This window comes from Heterocephalus glaber, unplaced genomic scaffold (genome assembly GCF_053883595.1).
Source record: "Heterocephalus glaber isolate CG9 unplaced genomic scaffold, H.glaber_assembly_v1.0 deba00000937, whole genome shotgun sequence".
NCBI lineage: Eukaryota > Metazoa > Chordata > Mammalia > Rodentia > Bathyergidae > Heterocephalus > Heterocephalus glaber.
In genome coordinates this window covers 8,342,126-8,362,563 of record NW_028258173.1, presented here as the reverse complement: position 1 = coordinate 8,362,563, position 20,438 = coordinate 8,342,126, and the positions used below count along the sequence as shown (strand labels likewise).

General features: G+C 56.1%; 1 protein-coding gene across 4 annotated transcripts in view; it reads right to left on the bottom strand.

Moving 5' to 3' along the window:
- Positions 1–20,438, bottom strand: part of Sdk2 (sidekick cell adhesion molecule 2) — a 254,003-nt gene that overhangs the window by 6,800 nt on the left and 226,765 nt on the right. For 2 of the 4 annotated variants that reach the window (XM_021241046.2, XM_021241047.2), the window contains 7 exons: positions 19,089–19,226; positions 16,660–16,821; positions 14,054–14,179; positions 10,853–11,017; positions 9,308–9,448; positions 8,911–9,061; positions 7,395–7,521 (listed from right to left, as the gene is read on the bottom strand). In XM_021241046.2, the coding sequence (XP_021096705.2) occupies positions 7,395–7,521; positions 8,911–9,061; positions 9,308–9,448; positions 10,853–11,017; positions 14,054–14,179; positions 16,660–16,821; positions 19,089–19,226 (1,010 nt within the window). The remainder of the gene's footprint in view (positions 1–7,394; positions 7,522–8,910; positions 9,062–9,307; positions 9,449–10,852; positions 11,018–14,053; positions 14,180–16,659; positions 16,822–19,088; positions 19,227–20,438) is intronic. The other 2 variants (XM_004860580.3, XM_087208557.1) reach the window with 1 other exon arrangement.

Genomic DNA, 20,438 nt, shown 5'->3' with positions numbered 1-20,438 from the left:
GGTCTCTCCATTCGCTACCTGGCATGAAGAGTGGCCAGGATCTTCTCCAGAGGGTCTAGGCATTCAGCTATCCCAGGCCCCAGCCCTGGAGAAGAGCCCCTATCACGGTGGGTTGCTCTGCAGTGAACAGGTCTGTGCAGTGAGAACTGAGCATTCTTCTGCTCTGGCCTTTGCCAGAGAGGTGAGTTGGGACCCATCACTGGCTCTCTGCACCTCAGTGTACTGTAAAGGGGTGGATTACTGTTCCAGCATAGGCAAGAGCTCAGGAGAGGGAGAGGCAGCTCTGGGGGGAGGGAGCAGACCTGCAGGGAGAGGCGGGAAGTATCCCAGGGAGGGATCAGAAGGGACAGGGAGCTGCAAGGCTGACTCAGTGCTCAGACTGCTGCAAAGGGGGAGAAGGTCCAGTTCTGGCCCCCAACCTCTCTGTACCAAGAGTTGGGTGTGTGGTTTGGGGCAGGGTGGGGCCTCTCTGCTCTCCTGCAGGCCCAGGTCCCAAAGTCCATTCATCCAAATCACCACAACCAGCAGCCACTGTCTGCTGCACACCCACTGGGTGCCAGGCTCTCTGTGGGGCAGCATTCCTGATGGGGAGTCAGAGAACGGAGCCCCTTGGGAGGGCAGGGCTAGAGAGTCTGGGTGAGCCCCTCCTCCAGCTCCACAAAGCTGCCAAGGCAGTGTCTGCACCAGGCCCCTGTCCCTGAACATCTGTTTCTTTTCAGGGTGGGGGTGGGGTGAGAAGGGAGAGTGAGGGGGAACCAGGGGCTCCTATTGCAGCTTTCAACTCTCTGTGCGCTGGGTAATTGAACGCAGCTTCCCAGGAACAGGCCCAGAACAAAGGGGGCCATTCAGGGGTGTCCTAGCCAGGCCATCAAGCGACTGCTTCAGTTCCTGGGCCTCTTAACAGCTCCTCAAAGCCACTCAATCAGCAATTATGGGGTCTGAGGAGGGGATGTGCAGACTCCTGGCTTGGGGGTGGGCGTGGGGAGGGGGCCAATGAAGGGAGGACCCCAGAGAAAAGACTGAGACAAAAAAGAGGAACAAAGCTAAGCCTCTTTGCTTTGCATCTCCAGCAGCAGACTCAGCCAGTGAGGGAGCAGTGCAAAGCCTGGGGACAGTGTTGAGACCTGGGGCGGGGCAGGGCCTCTTATTCAGCTGAATCACATGAAGTCTGGCAGGACTGTGTTGCCTCTGGTGGCAGGGAGGCCACCCTGGGTAGGCCCTGCAGAGACACAAAGCCAGAGCCTCTTCCCTCACCTGTGGTGCCAGGGTCTCTCTGCCCGCCTGGCCCTGGCCCTTGGGTGCCCTAACCCTGGGCTCACCTCCTGCAGGGGCTGCAGTCTTTTGGGGATTAGAGTTGCAGGGCTGAGGTGCTGTCTCCCAGGCATCTTTGAAGGAGTTCACTGAATGACCCCTGGAGGAACAACTTTGTCCGGGCTCTGGGATCCCTAAGCTAAAACAGCTGCAAACCAGCTAGGAATGTTCCTCGTAAAATGTCAATTCGGACACAAGGTCACACGTGCTACCTGTGACTTTACACCACCCCTCCGCTGTCAGAGATGCCTGTGGTCAAGGGCCTCGAGGGAGGTCCCCGGGTGGGTTTGGGCTGAGGGAAGGCCTCCGTCCTATACTACCTCTTATGCCGGGCAGCTGGGCGACACCAGGCTGCAGTGGACTCGGTCCTCTGCACCAGCGGGATCTACACTGAGCCCCAGACATCTGCCCTTGTGAACTCTGTGACCAAGGGCACGATGTTTGACCTCTCTGTGCCTCAGTTTCCCTGGTTATAAGGTAGGGATCATCTCACTCTCAGGGCGGGTGGTTTCGGGTTAAAGGGAAACGTTCAGAACATGTGGCATGGAGCAGCTGTGCAATATGTAGCTCTGCCTCCCCGCCCCTCCCTAGACTCTGTCTGCCCCGAAATGTGCTTCTCTTCCTTTAGCACAGGCTGGGGCTGCCAGAGTCCATGTGGGTCAGGCCAAGGGGAAGAGGGAGACAGGGCCTCAGCTGAACCTATTGACTGGTGGCCTAACCTGATGGACAAGCAGCGACTCAGTTACAAGATCAGAGACATAGCTCAAAGGGGCACTGCAGGCAGGACCACCAATGGGACACAAAGCCCACTGCTCCTTCTGTGCCCGGTGGGCCCTGTTCACATCAAACACATGCCGCCTCCTCCAGGCTGTCCTCTGTGTGCCTTGGGGTAGAATAGTCTTTCCCCCAGGATTCCTCATAATACCTCCCGCCCTGCAGCTCGGGAAACAGAAAGACCTTTGGGCACTGCTTTCCTCCCTAAGCCAGTCACTGCAGTTCCAGATTTACTGAGAAAGGACATGCGCTGTATTTATACACACGGTCTTCCCTAATAGGTCATAGCGTGGTGAAAGAGAGTCTGTTTTGCTCACTGCCAGAGCCACCACTCACAGACAGTACCTGGTGCAGACAAATAGTTGTGGAGTAAGGGCATCAAGGAATGAATGAATGAATGAATGAATGAGTGAGTGAATTTTGAATGAGTGAATTTTGAATGAGTGAATGAATCCCATGGAGGGCAAAGCCTGCACTTACTCCTCCCAGGGCCCAACTGTGCATGGTGCATAGCAGGTCTGCAGGGTGGATGAGACGGGGCTGAGGGGTGGGGGGAGTGGGCATGGGGGGGTCCCGACTCACTCCTTATCAGGGACACTGAGGAGCAAGTTGAGCCATTCCACAGCAATCCTTAGAGCCTGTCCTGGCTCCCAGTGAGTGTACCATGGACTCAAGTGTGTAAAATACGATCTCTCTTGTTTCTTATTTTTTCATATAGGTTTAATTTTACCATAATGAGCTCATTCATGGTGCTGCTAAGAACCGGATATCAAGATTGGGGGATGTATGCCTTGGGCTTGGCATTCTTCTTCATTGAGATTTATTTGTGTGCTAAATATACATATTTTTTTCCTACCAAACTTGGGCTGTTATTTTGAAAATGGAGTTGGAATGTAGCCATACTGCATTTTTAGAAGTTTCATCAAATAAGCCACAGGCACTTGAATCTTTGGGTGTGCTTCTTTCTGCCTGCAGCCCCCTTCTGTGTCCCTTGAGGCACAGGTCTGGACTCCCCCACTGTGCCCTTGGGGAGAGCCAGCCCCTCACTTTCTAGCCCTTCACCCATAGCCATATCGTGTATTTGTTTGTAAGTCAAATTGATGTTCTGTTTATTACCATATCACAGGAAATCAGCTGGGAAGATTTCCACCAGCTTTGGAAATCGAGATTTGGGTGGTCTGACTCAGAATATAAAGCAGGCAAATGTGAGGATGTGAAAAAGTCATCCTCAGAAGAGCTGGGGGTTGGTGGGCTTCAACCCAGTGACTGCAGTGACTGCACAGGCAGGCAGAATGGCTGCGGATCCCCAGGGACAAGAGATCTAGGGATGCCAGCAGCCACCACCAGCCAAGTGACAGTCACAGGGGTGGATGCGCCGCACTCCTGACACAGTGGCCTTGTAACCCAGCGAGTGGTGGCGGGGCTGGTTATTTGTGTTTGGAACCAGGTGTTGGAAGAGGCCCCATGCCCTGTCTCCTAGTCTGTCCCCTTCAGCCCACGGTTGCTCCTGGGAGGCAAGACATTTCTCCACCACCTCTATGTCCTAAGAGTGAGCTCAGAATGTGAATGCTGAGGTACAGTGTGGCCAGTGGTAGAGCACTTGCTTAGCATCCGCAAGGACATGGGTTCCACAATACCCACCCCCCCACCCCCACCCCACCCCCCCAGACCAAAAAAAAAGAAGAAAGAAAAAGGAAATGCACTTTGAGGAGCAGTCAGCATCTGCCCCTCCCTATGCATCTGTTGGTCGTGCTTCCCCTTGGGAAGACATGGACACTAGGCTTCTGGCTGTCCAGGGCAGAAGCACAGAGGAAAGCAGGGTGGTCAAGTCAATGTCTTGTCTTCCCCTACACATCCCATAGCTGCAGAATCATGGAGCTGTCTTCCTGGAGTCCCCTGAAACCCTTAGGGGCTTAGGTTGGTGGCTATTTACCAACAGGTATGCAAGCAATTCAACTTTCTTTTTTTGTAGTACTGGGGATTGAACCCAGGGTCTTTGCACTGAGCTACATCTCCAACCCTTTTTATTTAGAGACAAGGTCTCACTAAGTCACAAAGTTGCCCAGGCTGGGCTTAAACTTGCGATCCTCCTGTCTCAGCCTCCCAGAGTACTGGACGTGGGCCATTACAAATGGCTCAATTTAACATTTTAACAATGAGTACTGAACATAGCAGAAAAGAGGGTGACCTGTGTCTTTCTATGCTGAGGCCTTGGTGTCTCCCAGCCTCTTCCATCTCTGAGATGTGCTCTGGCGATAGCCTCCTGGAACGTGGACTAGCTATGGTGGCCCTGACACCAAGTATATGGTTCTCAAGAGCAAGTGTGGGGAGAACCAACCCAAACCATCCTGGTGCTTCTTCCAGAGGCAGTGGTGAGCCAGACCTGCCAGTGCCAGCTCATTTCCCTCAGTGTCCTCCTCCAAGCAGCCCTGGGCTAGAAAGTCCCACCTGTCCCTTGTGAAGGAAGGGCTGCCAGGGACCCTGCAGCCACAGGGTCACTAGGGGCAGGGGGTGAGTTCAGGGTAGGGCCAGGTGCCAAGCCACAGCCATGTGCTACCTTTCAAATGAGCATCTCCTGCACAGCAGCTCTCTGAGGAGGAGGACAAGGGTGCCAGGGACATATGCTGGGGGTCTTGCATGGGTCTGGCTCTGAAACCTGGGGGCTGGTGTCTCAGGCTTGTACCTGCTGCCTGTTGGACCTGAGCCACCTCATGTAACCTCTCTGAGCCTCAGTTTCCTCATCTGTACACAAAGATGACACTAATCCTGTCTCAGAGGATTGTCACTGTAACTTCTGAGGCCCAATGGACCCTGAGTGAAATGGACCCTGAGTGAAGCCCCAGGGGGACAGGGTACCAACATCAGGGTGACTCATTGAATGTGTGACGTTGGGTGTTGGTGACAAAGGAATAATAACTTGATAATTATGAATCGCTGTTCTGCTGAGAGATGTGGCACGGCCTATAGTTCCAGCATTTGGGAGGCTGAAGCAGGAGGATCACGTGAGCCCAGGAGTTAAAGGCTAGCCTGAGAAATATAATGAGACCCTGTCTCCAAGCAACAGTAACCACAGGATTGTTTCTCTGTCCCAGAAAACCTGTACTTGGTCTTGAGTCATTTTTGGCTGGTCAGCTTCATGGCCTTTCCTTCTTTTAATAACTATGTACAGAGAGCCCAGGTCCCAGGCACTGCTGGAGACTCTCCAGGACCTTCAATAGTGTCCAACAGGCAGTGCAGCCATGATCAAAACTGCCCCTCACTCCTGCCGCCTTGAAACTAAGCTTTTGGAGCAAATAAACCTAATCCAACCCTACTGAGTCCCCGCTCAAATCTTGAACTGTCCCCAGCTCTGTGGGCAGGCCTCTGGAGACTGGCCTGGGCCAAGCGATCCTAAGAGGATGAGCATTCTGCTGTGACAAGTATCTTCCGGAGCCCGGAGCCTTCTCTTTCTAGGCTAGTGCTCCTGGGGAGTGATTGGTCCCAGGTTGCTATGGGAACAGTGTGCAAGTGATAGGCTTGCTGTGCACAAACCAGACCACGTGCTGAGCAGGAAGATTCCAGATTCCAGGCACTCTCTGCCCACCCTAGGGGTAACTTCTCAGCCAGAAGGTCTTGAACACAAGGACTCTTCTCCCAGCAACTTCTGTAGTCAAGGCCACATGGTCCTGTCATCAGGCTACTCTGTATCCTGGCAGGCTCCTCCAGATTGATGCAGGCGAGGTGACACAACACTCTTGGCAATATCTTCTGCACTCAGAGAGCCCGCTCCCTAAAGGTCAGCGCCTGGCCCATGAGGGTGGACTAATAACAGAAGGTCCAGGGCCACCAAATAGAGCCACACAGGAAGTCCCTCCTACTGGTTGCCGAAAGGAGACCAGAGCTGCAACTCCAGGCCAGAGGAATCCCTTTATCTTTCTCAAGTCTACGATGAATGGGTCTAGAATCTAAACGCTGGTTGCATCTTTGGGGATTTCAGGGGAAGGACCCAGGCCTTTATGACCTACCTGGATAAGTCCCCAGGATCTATGGTATGTGGCTGCTCAGCTTTAAATACTCAAAAAAAGATCACATGAGCTCAGAGTAGCTTTGTCCCGCATGGAGTCCCTGAGTAATCCAGGCTAAGCTGGGGTCTCTGTCCCTGCAGCTGGGATGTGGAGGTAGGTAGAGTCGTCTTAGTTCTGCAGAGCCCATCACTAACCCCACAGCTGAACAAAACAGCAGTGAGTGAGAGGCCCTGGTCAGTGGGCTACAACCGGATCCCAGGCTTCCTGTCATTGGCTACCCGGCCCAGAGCCCTGCTCCCTGCTGGCACCTCTTCCTTCTCTCCTTCTCCCAGGACTTGGCAGAGAGGTCTAGGCATGGGATGCAATGGTCTTATGTCCCCTTCTTAGGGAAACACGAGGCTTGGTGCAGGCTGGGCTGGTAGGAGCGGGAGGCTGAAACATCACATGGCTAGAATGTACTCAGCCCAGGCCCTCACAGCCAGAGACAGTGCCACTGCCTGACTCAGTGGCAGCTCTAAAGCTCCGTCTTCCAGAGGCACTGTCCCCCTCTTCACAGAAAAGCCAACATTTCTAGAATGATTGCTGCGTGCCTGCACCGGGGCTGAGCTCTTCTGTGCCTAACCTCAGAGAATTCTCCCCACAGCCCTGTGAAAGAGTCTGTGACCACCACTGCCTGTTCTACCTACAGGTGGGGAAACTGAGGCTCAGAGAGGTTCCCTTGTATACACACACAAGTGGTCCCAGCTTAGAGGCAGCAGAGCTAGTACCCAAACGCAGGTCCAAAGTTGTGAAGCATAACACCTTGGTGAGTCTACACTGCTTCCCATCCTCAGCGCCCTTGGCCTTCTGAGTCTGGAGCTCCTCTGGGCCCTGAGTAGCTGAGCTGAGCAGTTCTCCAGGGCTCAGTGTAGGTCCTCTCTGTCTCTGCTTGCCTTCTGCATGCTCCTTTGAGGCTACTGAGAAACCAGGCAGGGAGCGACTCTGGCAGGCTTAAGGGACCATGCTTTGGGGGACTTCATGTGATCCAGACCCCATTAGCCCTGGAGGTGAAGTTTGAGAACTTGGAGGGTGGCAGCTAGGTAGTATCTTGAAATGACTTCTGGGTAGTATCTTGGGCCCCCTTAGTCTAGACAGGGAAGGAAAGAAGGAAGAAGGGAAGCAGGAAGGCAGGCTGACAGGCAGGCAGGCAGGAAGAAAGGCTCTGTGACGGGGCACTTGTAGGCCCGCTCGCCAGAGCTGTCTCCCTTTGTTGTCTGCTCCACAGGGTGCTGCTCCTCTGCCTGTCCAGGCCCTTTTGCCCCTCACCTGAGAGTCTGAGATTTCCGAGGGCTTCTCAGTCAGACTGCTGCTTTCGGCCGGGATGAGGTCGTTATACTTGGTGACATCCTCATCAGAGTAGTGGAGGCTTCCAGGGCTGGGCCTCGGAGGAGACCTGCAGAGAGCGGGCCAGTGGGGCTGAGAGGGGACCTCACATGGGGCTGCCTCGCCCAGCCAGGGAGAGGACAGTGGGGCTGGAGGAACAGGGGGCGCAGGGCCCCTCCATTTAGGGTTCCTCCTCCTTCTTGTGCCACGTTCCATAGGCCTGGGGCTGCAGGGAAGATCATCACTGTGGCCAGCGTCAGGCCTCTGGAGTCAGGTTAGTTTGGTATGAACAAGATTTCTGTGTATCCCAGGGGTGGAGGGGTTACATGGGCCTCAGTGTGTATGTACTGTGGGCTGGAAAGGCGGGGAGGGCCAGGGGAAGGTGAAGCCATGGGTGAAATGCTCCCTTTTTCCGTGCGGCAGGCCCTGGAGCCAGCCTGGCGGGACTGCTGCGGCCATGCTGGGCCTACTGGGCCTGCCACCCGGCCTCAAACAGCCCTTTCTCTGGCAGGCTGGGTTTGGCGAGGGATGTGAGCCCGTGAGCCCCTCCCCTTGCTCTCCCTGTGCTCACACGGTTTCCACCCTCCAAGGCAGAGACAGAGAGAAGCTTTGTGAGCTCCTGAAAGAGGCTGGCTCCCCTCCTGCCTGCCTCCGATGGGCCTGGAATGTCAACAGGGCTGAGGGAGAGACAGGAGCCCTACTGGCTGCAGCCCCTAACCTCTCTTGAACTCCCAGGAGCATAAAGCTGTCACATCTCATCAGCGGAGGGTCCGATGGGACCCCGCACCAGCCTACCTCTGTGTTCACAGGGAGCAGGCCCTAGGCGGGGCTGGGCTTAGAGAGAAGTCAGGAGAAACAGAAGCTGGGCGGACAGCACCAGCCTCCAACTCTCCTTGCTGGCAGCTTTCAGAGGCTGCAGGCGGTGGTAGGAGAGTGTCCCTAACAGGTATAAATAGGACCCGGGGAGAGGGTTTCCCCACTGCCCTAGATGGGAGGGCCTAAGCAATCGCGAGGGAGTTCCTGGGACCTCGCACTGAGGCATAGGTGCCAGTGTGCCTTGCCTGGGCCCAGCTCAGCTCTGGGCCACGTGACCGGCCGCAGACCTATGACTGCACCAGCTGGTTCCAAATAGCCCCAGGTTGGCTCGAGAATTTTTCCAAGTTATTGGGATTGGGCTGCTGTTGGCAGAGATCCTAGTACCCACCTCCCTGTGAATTTCTGGTGCGTCCTGAGTATGGTCAGGTGTGGGGGGCCATCAGTGCCAGCCCCTGGGCCCTGCCATGCCTTTCTGCTGATCGTCCCCAGTCCTGGAGCTTAAATGGTGCTCCCAGGACAGGGAAGGCCAAGTGGGCCCTGCCTGCTCTGCGGCCCTCGCCCAGATCCTCCTCGAGCTGTCACTGCTGGACCCCGAGGCCTGGCCCCTCACCCCCATCCTCTGGCCCATGCAGAAGGCTCCTACCTGGTGTACAGGCCATTCTTCCGGCAGAAGGAGTTCTTGACCGACAGCCTCCGGTTGTTAAGTTCCAGGGCTGGGAAACTGCTTTCATCCAAGCTCATCATCTCCCCATGACCTAGGCCTCCGGACTTGGCACTGCTCCCTGGGGGGAAAACTGACACCCTTTCGACCTCAGGGCCTCCCCCGTCCCACCCCATTCTCTCCCTTAGCTGGGCCACCCCCATTCCTTTTGTTAGAGTTGAGACTAAAATAAGACACTGGGATCATGTGTAGAAACCCGATGCTGCCCCTGCTGGGCAGGTACATCGCTAGGAGAGCAACCTGCCCACCCTCCATCCTGGCCCTAGGGAGACCTGCGAAAGTCAAGTCCAGCCAGAGGGCCAAGTGCCGGCTTACTCACCGGAGTCTGTCTTCTTGGCGTACTTTTTGCTCTGCCCCCGGATGATGAGCACAAAGACCAGAAGCAGGATGAAGATGAGGCCCACGAGGGCAATGACCACCAGGAACCACCACTCCTCGTAGAAGGGGTTGGCTTTCTGGGCTGAACACGGACACAGGTGTCAGGGCCAGGGTGCTCAGTCCCTCCCGCCTCCAAACCTCCTGCTCCAGCTGGGCCCTACCCTTTGCTTGTGCAGTTTATGGCACGCAGGATCTGTGCCCTCTGAAAGATGTGAACTCATGCCAGGGTTCAAAGGGCAGTTTCACCTGAAGGGCCAGCTCCGATCTATTGGCAAAAGCCTGCTTAGAGGACTCTCTTTGGTTTTTTGTTTCATTTTGTTGGAGACAGGGTCTTGCTATGTACTCCAGGCTGGCCTTGAAGCCAGTGATCCTCCAGCCTCGGCCTTCCAAGCGCTAGGATTACAGGCCTATGCCACCTCATCTATCTAGCAAGGAAAGGTTCTGAGGTTGCTTTTGGACTCATTGAAAAAGAATACTAGGATTGATTTGTTATGTCTGCCAGGGACATGGGGACAGCAGCAGCATGCTAGCTACCTCCCTCCCCCTTGCCTAGAGGAGGCCTTGATAAACAGACCCAAATCTGTGTGGGGAGAGGTGCTTTCTCGCCCCATGGAGGCCTGGGTGAGCTTTCCCCAAGGCTCAGTTTGCACTGGTTTTTTTTCTCCTGCAAGCAGAAAGCAGGGGGGATGGGAAGGGCAGGGCCAGGGGGTCTTAGAAGGCCTCTGCCAGGGAGGGATCCTCTTCCTGAAAAGCCCCCAGTACTGTGCTTTCTGTACCCACCAATACTAACTACACTGCTGCCAAGGAGGGGGTGGCCCTCGGATTTTAGTCTTAGACAATTTCTTTCTGGGCAAAGGAGCAATGTATGTGGGTGGAGAGAGGGGACAGGGTCCCTGGTGCTCATTCAGCTGGTAGAAATTCTGAGTTGTATTTCTGCCTTGGGGAAAGGAGCCTGAGTGTTTAAAGTGGGTAGTGATTAGATTTGAGTCATGGGTGTAGACACAAGAGTCCTTTGTGACTCTAAGACATGCTCGACGGGAAGAATGAGGAGAGGAGGAAGGGGGCAGAGGGGTGGGGAGCAAGCCCACCTGACCTCTGTGCACTTAGGTCTAAGAGGCCAGCCTCTCCCCCACAGGATACTGACCCTGTTGGTTCTGGGGGTCTTATGAGTTGGTACCTTTGAACCAGCTGGGTGGTGAGCTCATGGACACTCTCCTTGTGGGTTCACTGTTCTGCCTCTACCCAGGCTGTCAGGGTCCTGGTAAAGAAACCCCAAAGCTCCAAGGCCCTCAGCTTCCTCTGGACTTAGGAGCTGATGCCGGTCTTGGCCCAGAGCTACCTGCTTTGTGGAACTGAGAGGACCGTCCATTTTGGGGGCTGCCCCACTGTTCCTGTGCCCTGGTGACTCTCCTCTTCTCCTACCACCTGGCATTTGTCACCAGGCTCATCCATGGGGCTCCCCCACTCCTCACCCCACAAGCCATACCTGGCACAGACTGGGAGGGGCTGCTGGGGGTGCCAAAGCCGTAATCATTGACTGCGATGACCCGAAAGTCATAGCTCACGCCCGGCTTCAGGATGTCCATGCTGAAGGTGTAGGAGCTCACCTCCTTGGGGATGTCTTTGATGAGGATGTCCCAGAGCCCCTCGTCTGCAAAGGCACAGAGGGGAGGCAGCTGTGAGGTGAGGGGGAGCCCCTAATCCCATCTGTCACTCCCAGAGGCCAAGCCTGTTTGCCTGCATGGCTTAAGACTCTGTCGAGTGTTCAGCACTTAGGCTGAGCTCATAGATTCTCCTTCCCATGGCCTGCACTGATGGGGTCACCCAGTGGCTGGTGAGTCCCCCAGGCCAGGGGTCCAGAGGCCCCTAACTTCTACCAGCACCCACCACACAGCACCTCTGGCTTCACCCACTCGGACCTATTCTTCCCGTTGGCTCCTGAGCTCCTTCCAAAAAGAGCTGCGTGCCAGAAGCGTGGCTCCCCAGCTCCAGCACGAGCTTCCCTGGGCTGATGGGCTTCACTGTCTTCCACACCACATGTTTTTGCAGGTCCGGCTCGTAAGTCAGAACGCAACCGGAGGTGCCACCACTGTCCTATGGTCACTTCTGAATTTTACACCAGGAGTGTCAGGACCAGCTGACGGCTGCCTGTCCCCATCAAGGGGGACCTTGTCAATTTGAGGAAGGCTGTAGGGGCCCACCTGAATCCAGAGCTGTCCTCACACAAGGCCCCAAGTTCACGAGCTGGAGCCTCATTTGGGTCTTACATTCTTTTGAGCATAGGTCTCCGACACCTCCTCTTTGTCCTTAATGTTTCTCTGCCTTTCTCTCCTGCTAGGCTGTGAAAGGGCTCAAGGGATCATGCCTAGTTTGTCTCTGTACAAATGAGCATCGAGCACAGGCACCTTCCAAGTGTTTGCTGAATGAATGAATGAATGGATGGAGACCTTTCCTCTGTCCTTTCTATAGCACCATGTGTCGAATTTCAGTGCTTCGAGCCTTGAAATGCACTGGGTGGGGATCCACGTCCCTCACGTGGCTTTCAGTGCTCACTGTCATGAGGGTACAATAATCACAGGGCAGGGGACACTAATTTCCTTGTCATGCACCCTGGATCTATCTCCTTTACTTCTCATGTTTACAGTAATTGTGAGGGGGAGGAACTCCTGTCCCCATTTTTACCCATGAGAAAGTCAAGACTCAGAGAGGGCTTAACTCATCTTTCCAAGGTATGTTTCTGCCCGGAGCCATCTGACTCTTGCCACTGAACTTCATCTGAGTAACCAGGACAGTGCTGCGTGCAATCAGCTGTGAACTGGTGTTTGCTGACAGGCTCAGCTCATGCAGGACCATGCTGCCGCCTTCCAGAAGCTGAGGCCTCCTGCTTGCTGTTCTCCTGGGATTTTCTTTTTCTTTTTTTTGGTACCGGGGATCGAACTCAGGACCTGGGGCTTGTCCTGCCTGCTGTTTATCACCCCTCCATCTACCGCACAGAGACAAACTGGGAGCCCAGGCAATGAGGCCAGGCCAGAAGCCCCTGAGATGTCCTGCTGAGATGTCCCTGGCCTTGAGCCCTGGGAGCCAGCTGACATGCAGGGCCAGCTTCAGGGGCCTGTAAATCCCAGAGTGAATCCCTCGCTGGGTCTGTGGAGCCTGGTAGCTCTCTGGCTTGTAGGAATCGGGCATGTTTAGCTTATTCTGGGCAGCATGAAGCATAAACAACACAGGGGCAGCGTTCAACAGGGCCACTGTGTCCTGGGGGGCGCTGTAAGCATGGAGGGAGCAGGAAGAAGGGGCAAGGGGCACGGGGGAAAGGAGACCCCTCTCCCAGAACAGGAGCCCGCCCTCCAACCGTTTCAGAGGAAGGCACAGCATTCCCTGCCCCTGCCCCCTCCTCATGGCCCCTGGCCCTTCCTGGGTCTGGGTGACCTTGGCCCTGCCAGCTCTCTGCACAGCTCAGGCCAGGCCCTGCTCCCAGTGCTGCCTTTTCCCTTCCTTTTATGCTCAGTCCTGGAGTCCACCTGTGTGGACCAAGTCACGGTCTCCAAACTTGGAATACCAGAGGCTCATGCTGGGCCTCCCAGCAAACACTGGAAAATCAACAGGCCCGAGGCTTGTTCCAACATTCCACAGCCTGCCTGTGAGTCAGCCAACTTGGGTGGAAGAAAGAGGCGCAGGCTCTGGTTGGGAGAAACATTCAGGGGTCTCCTGGTCAACTCGGCAGCCGGCACTGGAGGGCCAGGGAGGGACCATCTGGAGTGGGGACAGAGCCAGGACCATGAGCAACACGGTGGATCTGAGCTGCGAGAGGCACTAGCTATTTGCAAATGCAATTATTAGCAGAAGACTACGGCAATCATGGCAGTTTCCAGAAGCTCCTAGAATTAGTCACCCTTTGCTATTGGTGTGATTAGCACCTGGCTACTCAGGGTATGAACAGTTTGTCACAGGGATGTTTCAATATGCCCTGTTAGGAGAATTAGCTACTGATATGCTTCACTACATCTCATTATGATTATTATTTGTTATTGGGGTCATAGTGACCAAGTCTTGTTTTTCTTTTTTCAACTTCAATCACCTAATCACAGAACCATGGAACACAAAGAAGCCTGCAGCCCTTGGCTTGACTCCGGCACCTCTGATTAACTGGGAAACCTAGCAACAGGGGAGCTGGGGCTCCTTCAGGTAAACGGAGCCCAGGAAGCAGGTGTCAGGATGCCTGAAACAAGATCGAAGAGCAGCCCCCTCCGGCGACTTATCAGTCGCTCATTGCCTGATGGCTTTGAAAGTTCTTGTGATTCGATTGCAGGCTTGATAGGAGAGGTTGGTACAATTACAAGAACTGTGAGCGCTGCAAAGGCAGGGATGGAGCTGGAAGAGGCAGCTTAGTTATGCGGCCCATGGCGGCCGGGTCGAGCAGAGGACATGGGTGTTTAACCAGTGAGAGCCAAGCCTCTCGTCTCTGGCTTCTCGAAGGATCCTCCACCCAAGCTGGTGCTGAGAGCCGCTCTGTTCTCTTGGGGCCTCTTGGCACCTCTTGGCTGTTCCTTAAGCAAGAGTCCAGCTCAGCGGACACGCCTCCAGTTTCCCACTCCCCAACAGGGCTGCCTCTAGCTCCACCTTGGCAGCAAGAGTCCCTTCTCTGGGGCCCTGAGTGCAGGGACTCAGAAAGGGGGCAGGGGCGCACCTGAAGGCCGGGCCTCTATGACGTAGCGGGTGATGGGCCCTTTGCCAGGGTCTCCGCTGGACCAGTGGATGGCGATGGCAGAGCTGTACCGCACGATGATTGGCACCCCCGGCGGTCCTGGCGCGCCTGCGAACACCACACACAGTGGGCCAGGGGAAGCAGGAACCCAGAATGGCCACCCAGCCTGCCAAACGGTGCTCAAGGATGGGGACTGGGTGACAAAACCAATTTAGGCCAAAGAGCCTCCAGGACCCCCTGCAAGTGCTGGGGTCTGAGAAGCCTGAAAGTTGCCTAACATCTCCAGGCGATGGTGACAGATAGTGATGACCAGCCTATCTCCTGCTGGAACTCTCCCCACACCGACTCCACTTGCTGTTAGGTTAGGGGAGGAGAGCGGAGGCTCTAAGAAGCCTTGGTGGTGAGAGGAGGAAGGAGAGGGAGGGAAGGAGGGAGCGGGATGGCAGAGGGGGAAGGGATGGGGGAGAGGGAGGAGGAACTGGCTGCTTGCTGGTTCTCCTATGTTCAGCTAGCAGCCTGGGATGTTAGCCAGGCAGGGAGCTACAGTAGGAGACAGGAGGTTGCTTCTGTAGACAGAGCAGGGAGCCAGGTATCTGTCTACAGAGGGCCCGAGGCGCCTTCCCTGCAGAACACCCTGCCAAAGCAAGCCTGGTGCCTGTCCTCTGGCTCCCACCATCCCTGGGCCTCCACCTGGTGTGCTATCACCCACCACGCCTGCTTTCCCCTGGACACGGAGCTCAGCATCCCCAGAGCCTAGCCCGAAGAAGGTTCTTCCCGTGTGCCTTTGGGACTAGGGAACAAGCCAGTGCATGAGTGAGCGGCTAGTCCTTGGGGATGCCTGCTGGGGAACGAGCTGGCAAGAGAGTCCATCACTGCACCGAAGCTCCTCTGGACCCTGCAGAGCTGGTCAGCTGGGACAGGGGGCAGGGACTCGTCACACAGCTGGGCAGCCCACCCTCGGGCCCTGCATCTAGGCCTGACCCTGTGACCCTGTGACCCTGCGACCCTGCATTTCTTTCTTTCCTTTCTTCCTTCCATCCCCAGGAGCATTCTGGCTGCAACCCCAGGGAGGGGCTGTGGCCTGAAAGAGGGGGCTGGGACCGGGGTTCTTGCTCTGCACAGGACAGTGCTCAGAGCTGAGGGAGGGGCTCAGCATCCACCTGTTTGGAGGGGCAGGGATGCCTGACTCTGTGTTCTCCCCTGCAGGCCCCTCCTCAGCCACAGCGTCAGGGTGAGGTTGGTGCTTTCTGAGTGCCCTGCAGCCCTCCTTCGGCTTCCTGCCCTCCCTGAGCCTGGAATACTTTAAGCCTTAAGTTGGAACAGTACGTCCCCCAGCCCGCCCTCTCCTGACCCCAAGCCTCCCCATGGCCCTCCTTCAGCCTGCCAGCTCTCTTGCTGCTTTTGTTTCCCAGGGAAGTCTCAGGTGAGAGGCAGTGGGGCAGGGTGGGGCTGGGCAGGGGAAGGGCAGAGCTGGCCAGTTCCTGGCAGGCTGTCTTTGTGCCCTGTGGCTCTGTTCTCAGGGTGGCTGGGATCAGGTGAGTTTCTTTGTAGAACAAGAACGGGGAAAAGAAACTGGCCAGGAAGGGAAAGCTAGGAGTGGCCAGGCACCCACAAACCCACTGGCAGGTGGGAGGCAAGGAGTCTACTGCTCTCCAGGCCCCTTCCCCTGCCAGAGCCTGGCCAGCCCAGCCTCCTGCAGACAGGAGCCTTTGTCCACTCCTGGCTGCTGGGGCAGGTGGGGAAGAAGGTGGCCTTGCAGGGCACTTTTGAGATGGGCTGAGCACTTTTTCCTGGGAGACGGCTTTTGTGTTTGGGATGAGACAGCCTGTACCTGTGGCAGGGACTCTGGAGGCTACATCTTGACTGCCACATGTGCCTGGGGTGGTGCAGGAGGGAGGGCTTCAAGGGTGGGTGTTCACTGAGACATGAGCCAATGTAAAATGACATTCTGCCTGTAAGGGGGCTGCAGAGGAGGGACAGGAGTGGGCACTGGGGGCGGCGAGGGGGCCCTGACTGTGACAGAGTTGACCGCACCATCCAAAAGCACCACTGAAGCCTTTCTGAAGGTGCCAGGGTCCTTGGGATCAGGGCAGGCTGCTGGACCAGGGTCTGCCAGCGAGCCAGGGTCTCTGAGCATCCACCCAAGAGCCAAGGGTGACTCTTCTGTACCCTGCTCTGAGAGCAAAGACAAAGGGGAGAAGGCTCTGGCCGGGAAGAAGTGGGGTTCTACCAATTGCCTCCTTCCTGGATGGAGGGGATGGGGGCTGGCACCACTGTGGGGAGGGAGAGAAAGGAGGGAGGTTGGGGCTTGGATTGAGCGCTTGCCCAGCATATGCAAGGCCCTGGGTTCCATGTGGGCCAGGCTATGTGTGCTGGGCTGAGTGGTGAGAGGAGGGCGTGGCCTTGTGGCCTGAGGATCCCACTGACCAAGTGCAGACTGTGGAGCAGGGCGAGGGTGCTGGGGATGGGGAGAGAGCAAGCGTCAGGGTGTCCGCTCTGTCTCCAGAGACGGCACAGCTCTTGATACCCGGGGCCTCCTCTGGCATGGGGGCTGCAGGACTTGGTACAGCAATGCCTTGCTCGCCTACCTTCTCCAGGGCCTGTGGTGACATTGGCTTCGATCTCTGGCCCATAGGTGAAGGTCTTGGCTTTGATGCGGAACCTGTAGGTCATGCCCTCGGCCAGGTCCTTCACCTTTAGCCATAGGGGGCTGTTCCCCTTCACGTCCACTGTCACAATCTTGCTGACCCCTGGGGAGAAATGTAGTGAGCAGGGGCTCTGAGGCCACTGGAGGCCATGGGTGAGGGGAAACAGCAGTGGCCTGAGGTCCCGGACGAGGGCCAGGGGCTTCACCTAGCTCCCAAGGCCATGTTTCCCATGCTGTTTCACGGTTCTGCAAGGTGTTCACAGGAAGAGGGCTCCGTGGCTGAAGAAGTTTGCGAAATGCTGTGTCCTGCCTGTTTCCTGAAGACCCACAGGGTCCTTTGACTCCTGGAGGAAGAAGCACTCACCATCCTACTGTGCACACTACTGTACCCACATCCATTTCCCCCATTTGGTTCCCTTGTGTGATGTCCTGCAGAACTCTAATTCTAGGCAAATCTTTTGGGAAGTACTTCCGTAAAGATGCCTCAAGTCTGGGGCTGGAGGGGATGCTGGTGACCAGCTCCAGCTTTTACTTTGGCCCCCAAACTCTGCCCAGCCTCTGGGCTCCTCTTTCCTCTGCTGCCAGTGAGGGCTCAGCTCCCAGGGCACCATCACCTGTTCTGCCTGGGTTTTTAGGGTAGAAATGAGAGCACTTCGTGGCCCAAATCATGGCAACTAGAGGGCAGGCCCCTGAGACTTTCTGGAGGGTGGAGTATGTGCTCTGTGCCTCACAAACCCAGTCTCTGGCCACCAGCCTCCCCAGGGGCTGGGACTGGGTTTCATTCCCATGCTTGGGTCCACACTGGTGCGGGCCCTGGGTTTCTCCGGGCCCTTTCCTTAGCCTGCTGTTAGTTCTCCTACTGAGCCAGGGTATCAAGAGCATCTCAGACAGGGATGCTGAAGTTCAAATTCAAAGACAGAGCACCTGGAACAGGGTAGGCACCCAATCTACTATTGGACAAATGAATGGTAGAATGAGGATGGAGCGATGGGAGCTGGGGGATGAAATGACCCCCAAGGACTGGGAGTCAGGGCCCTTGGTGCCTGGTGCTTGACACTGCTGAACAACCCTCATCTGCATGGGCTTCAGAGCAGCTGGTCTGCACCCAGGGCTGAGGCATGAGCTGGGGCAGCACCTGCTGGTAAGATGGGCATTATCCACACTTATTATCTGGGTATTACAAGGAGGATGGCAGTCTCTAGGGGCGTTTGCAATCCTGCTGGACCAAGGAGCTGGGAGGCAAAGTGCTCACATTTTTCCAGGTGGAGACCATTGTGGCGAGAGCTCACCCAGCCCCCCTGCACCCTGTCTTCAAGCTCTCTGTCCTGGCCCCATTTCTGATCCTGCACCTGACTGGATCCCTTCCTGGGTGTCCTAACACCCGGCTCCACTTTGCAGGATGGGCTGCTAGCACTCAGGTGGTGGCAGGAAAAACTGAAGGCCATTGTTCCCTCTGCTGACCCAGAACTGCTGGCTGTGGTGACATTCCGGTGCTCTGCCCCTTGTTCTTGTGACCACACTTCCTGGCACTAGGGCACCCTGGTAGGGCAGTCACACAACAGCATCTTGCTGGAAACAGACCCAGGCAGTAAGTAGTCCAGCCTCCTTCCTGTCTCTAAGTCCCCTGTCCTCTTAAGATGACTGTTGGTGGCCCACTGGCAGAGATTTTTGGGCACTTTGCTCACCCTGGGCTGGGTCATACCACCCATGGCCAGGCATCCCTCTGGGGAAGAAAGCTGGCAAGTGTCTGCTGTCTACTGCTAGGGTCAGCATGGCCCTACCTGGCAACCCAGAATTAGGGCAGGGTCTTCCCAGGGCTTGGAGGGGTAGGGGTTGTGATAAGGGTCTGAAGATGGCTCGGGTGAACAGGGCTCAGCATGCAAGAGGCATCACTGGCAGAGCCGGGATCTTGATTGAGGTTCACAGATGACAACAGGGGTACGGTGACCCCATGATGTATACATCTTCATGGGGAGCAGCTCCAAGGCTTTGCTCAGATTCTCAGATTCTCCCTGACTGCCAAAGGGCAAAGAAGGACTGGCCTGGAGTGGGACCAGCACCTCTAAGGTTTGGGTGGGACTGTCAGGGATGCCCACAGAGACCTGTCCATCCTGGGGGCTGCGTTTCACTCAGGTTTCCCTGATCCTGTTGACAGAAGGGAAGAATATATGTAAAAATTCTCCACCTAGACATCTGAAGACCTAGGTTGCTGCTCCACCGTCCCTTCAACTTGCTGTCGTTTTGCCTTGGAAATGTGTCTTCTTTGGTCTGGACCTCACTTTTCCTGGGGAGTCATGTTCAGGGACTCCGGCAGACAGCAAGCCCTTGCCAGGTGAGGGTCTTGGGTCTCAAGAGAGGGGGGCCACTCACCATCCACTGGGGTGCAGGGCTCGTACACCAGCCGGTAGCCCTCCAGGATGCCATTGGGGAACTGTGGGTCTTCCCAGGACACGTTCACCGAGGTCGTGGTCAGCTCGCTGAACTTGACCGAGCTGGGAGCACTGGGGGCTGTGGGAGACAGCAAAGGGTTTTTGTTTCCTCCTTCCATGAAAGTTCAAAGCCTTGGGTTTGGCTCCAAGAAACCAACAGGGGCATTTGGGTCTGGGCCTGGGCAGAACAGGAGGGCAGGGCTCAGCAAAGGAGGCAGGAGGGGTTGCTGGAGGCCCTTGGAGCCCTTACCCGCCTCCCTTGACGTCCTTAGCACTCAACTTTCCAATATCAGAGGCCTTGGAACCGGGAAAAAAGGAAATTTAATTTTTCTCTGAAGTGGGAGAGTTTGGGCTTTAGCCTGTGACGTGGCTCTGAGCCCTGGCTACCAGCATGAGACAAGCCATTACACCCCCAGAGTCACCATGGGACAAGGCCTGGTTTGTGGGATGGGTTTTTCTTGTCTGCTCCCCTGGAGGAGAGGGTGGGGGGGGTGTCTCTGGGCCTTGGATGTCAATGTTGCTGTGGATGTCATCATGGCATGCTGTTGGGAGGGGCCAGAGCCAAGGGCAGTCTGGGCCTCCGGAAGAGAAGTTTTTACGGGCTGAAAACCCTGGAGTGACCCTGAAAACGTGGGGGCAGTGGAGGACAGAGGGGAAGGGCAGGAAGCATCCCCCTCCACAGCCCCTGAGCTGGCCAAGCTATTATTGTCTGGCACAGCCTCCCCGCCGAGCCAGAGCTAATCTGGACCCGTTGCTGGCCCCACTTCAGGAGGCTGTTTCAGTGAGCAGTCTTTGAAGGAGGGAGCTGAGCTCAGGGTCCCCTTCCTTCCTCCCTCCCTGGCTAGAGGGATGTGGGACAGAACACTCTGTTCTATGGCCACCCTGACGGAAGCTTCCAGGCTCCCAGGGGCTCATATCTGGCTGATGACCTGGACAGAATGTGGTCAGGACAGACAGACAGACTCACATTCAGACGTGCAGGATCAGCTCAGCCTCAGCCAGACCCTGGGGAGCCATGGGAGGGACAGGTTTCCCTGGAGCCAGGGCTTGTTCCCAGGGAGGACCACAATTAGAAACTGGCTCCTGAGCAGCTCTTTAAGAGCCACACATGAGCCGCGAAGGGAGGCGGCAGGTAGGAAAGGCCTCAGGGCAGGCAGGCCAGAGGCTGGGTGCTTATCCTTTGTGTCCACAGGCACTGGTCCCAGGATCCCCTCAGATGCCAACACCCCATCATGCTCAAGTTCCCTCTGTAAAAGCTGTATTTGCACTTGACTTCCTGTATGCTTCACAT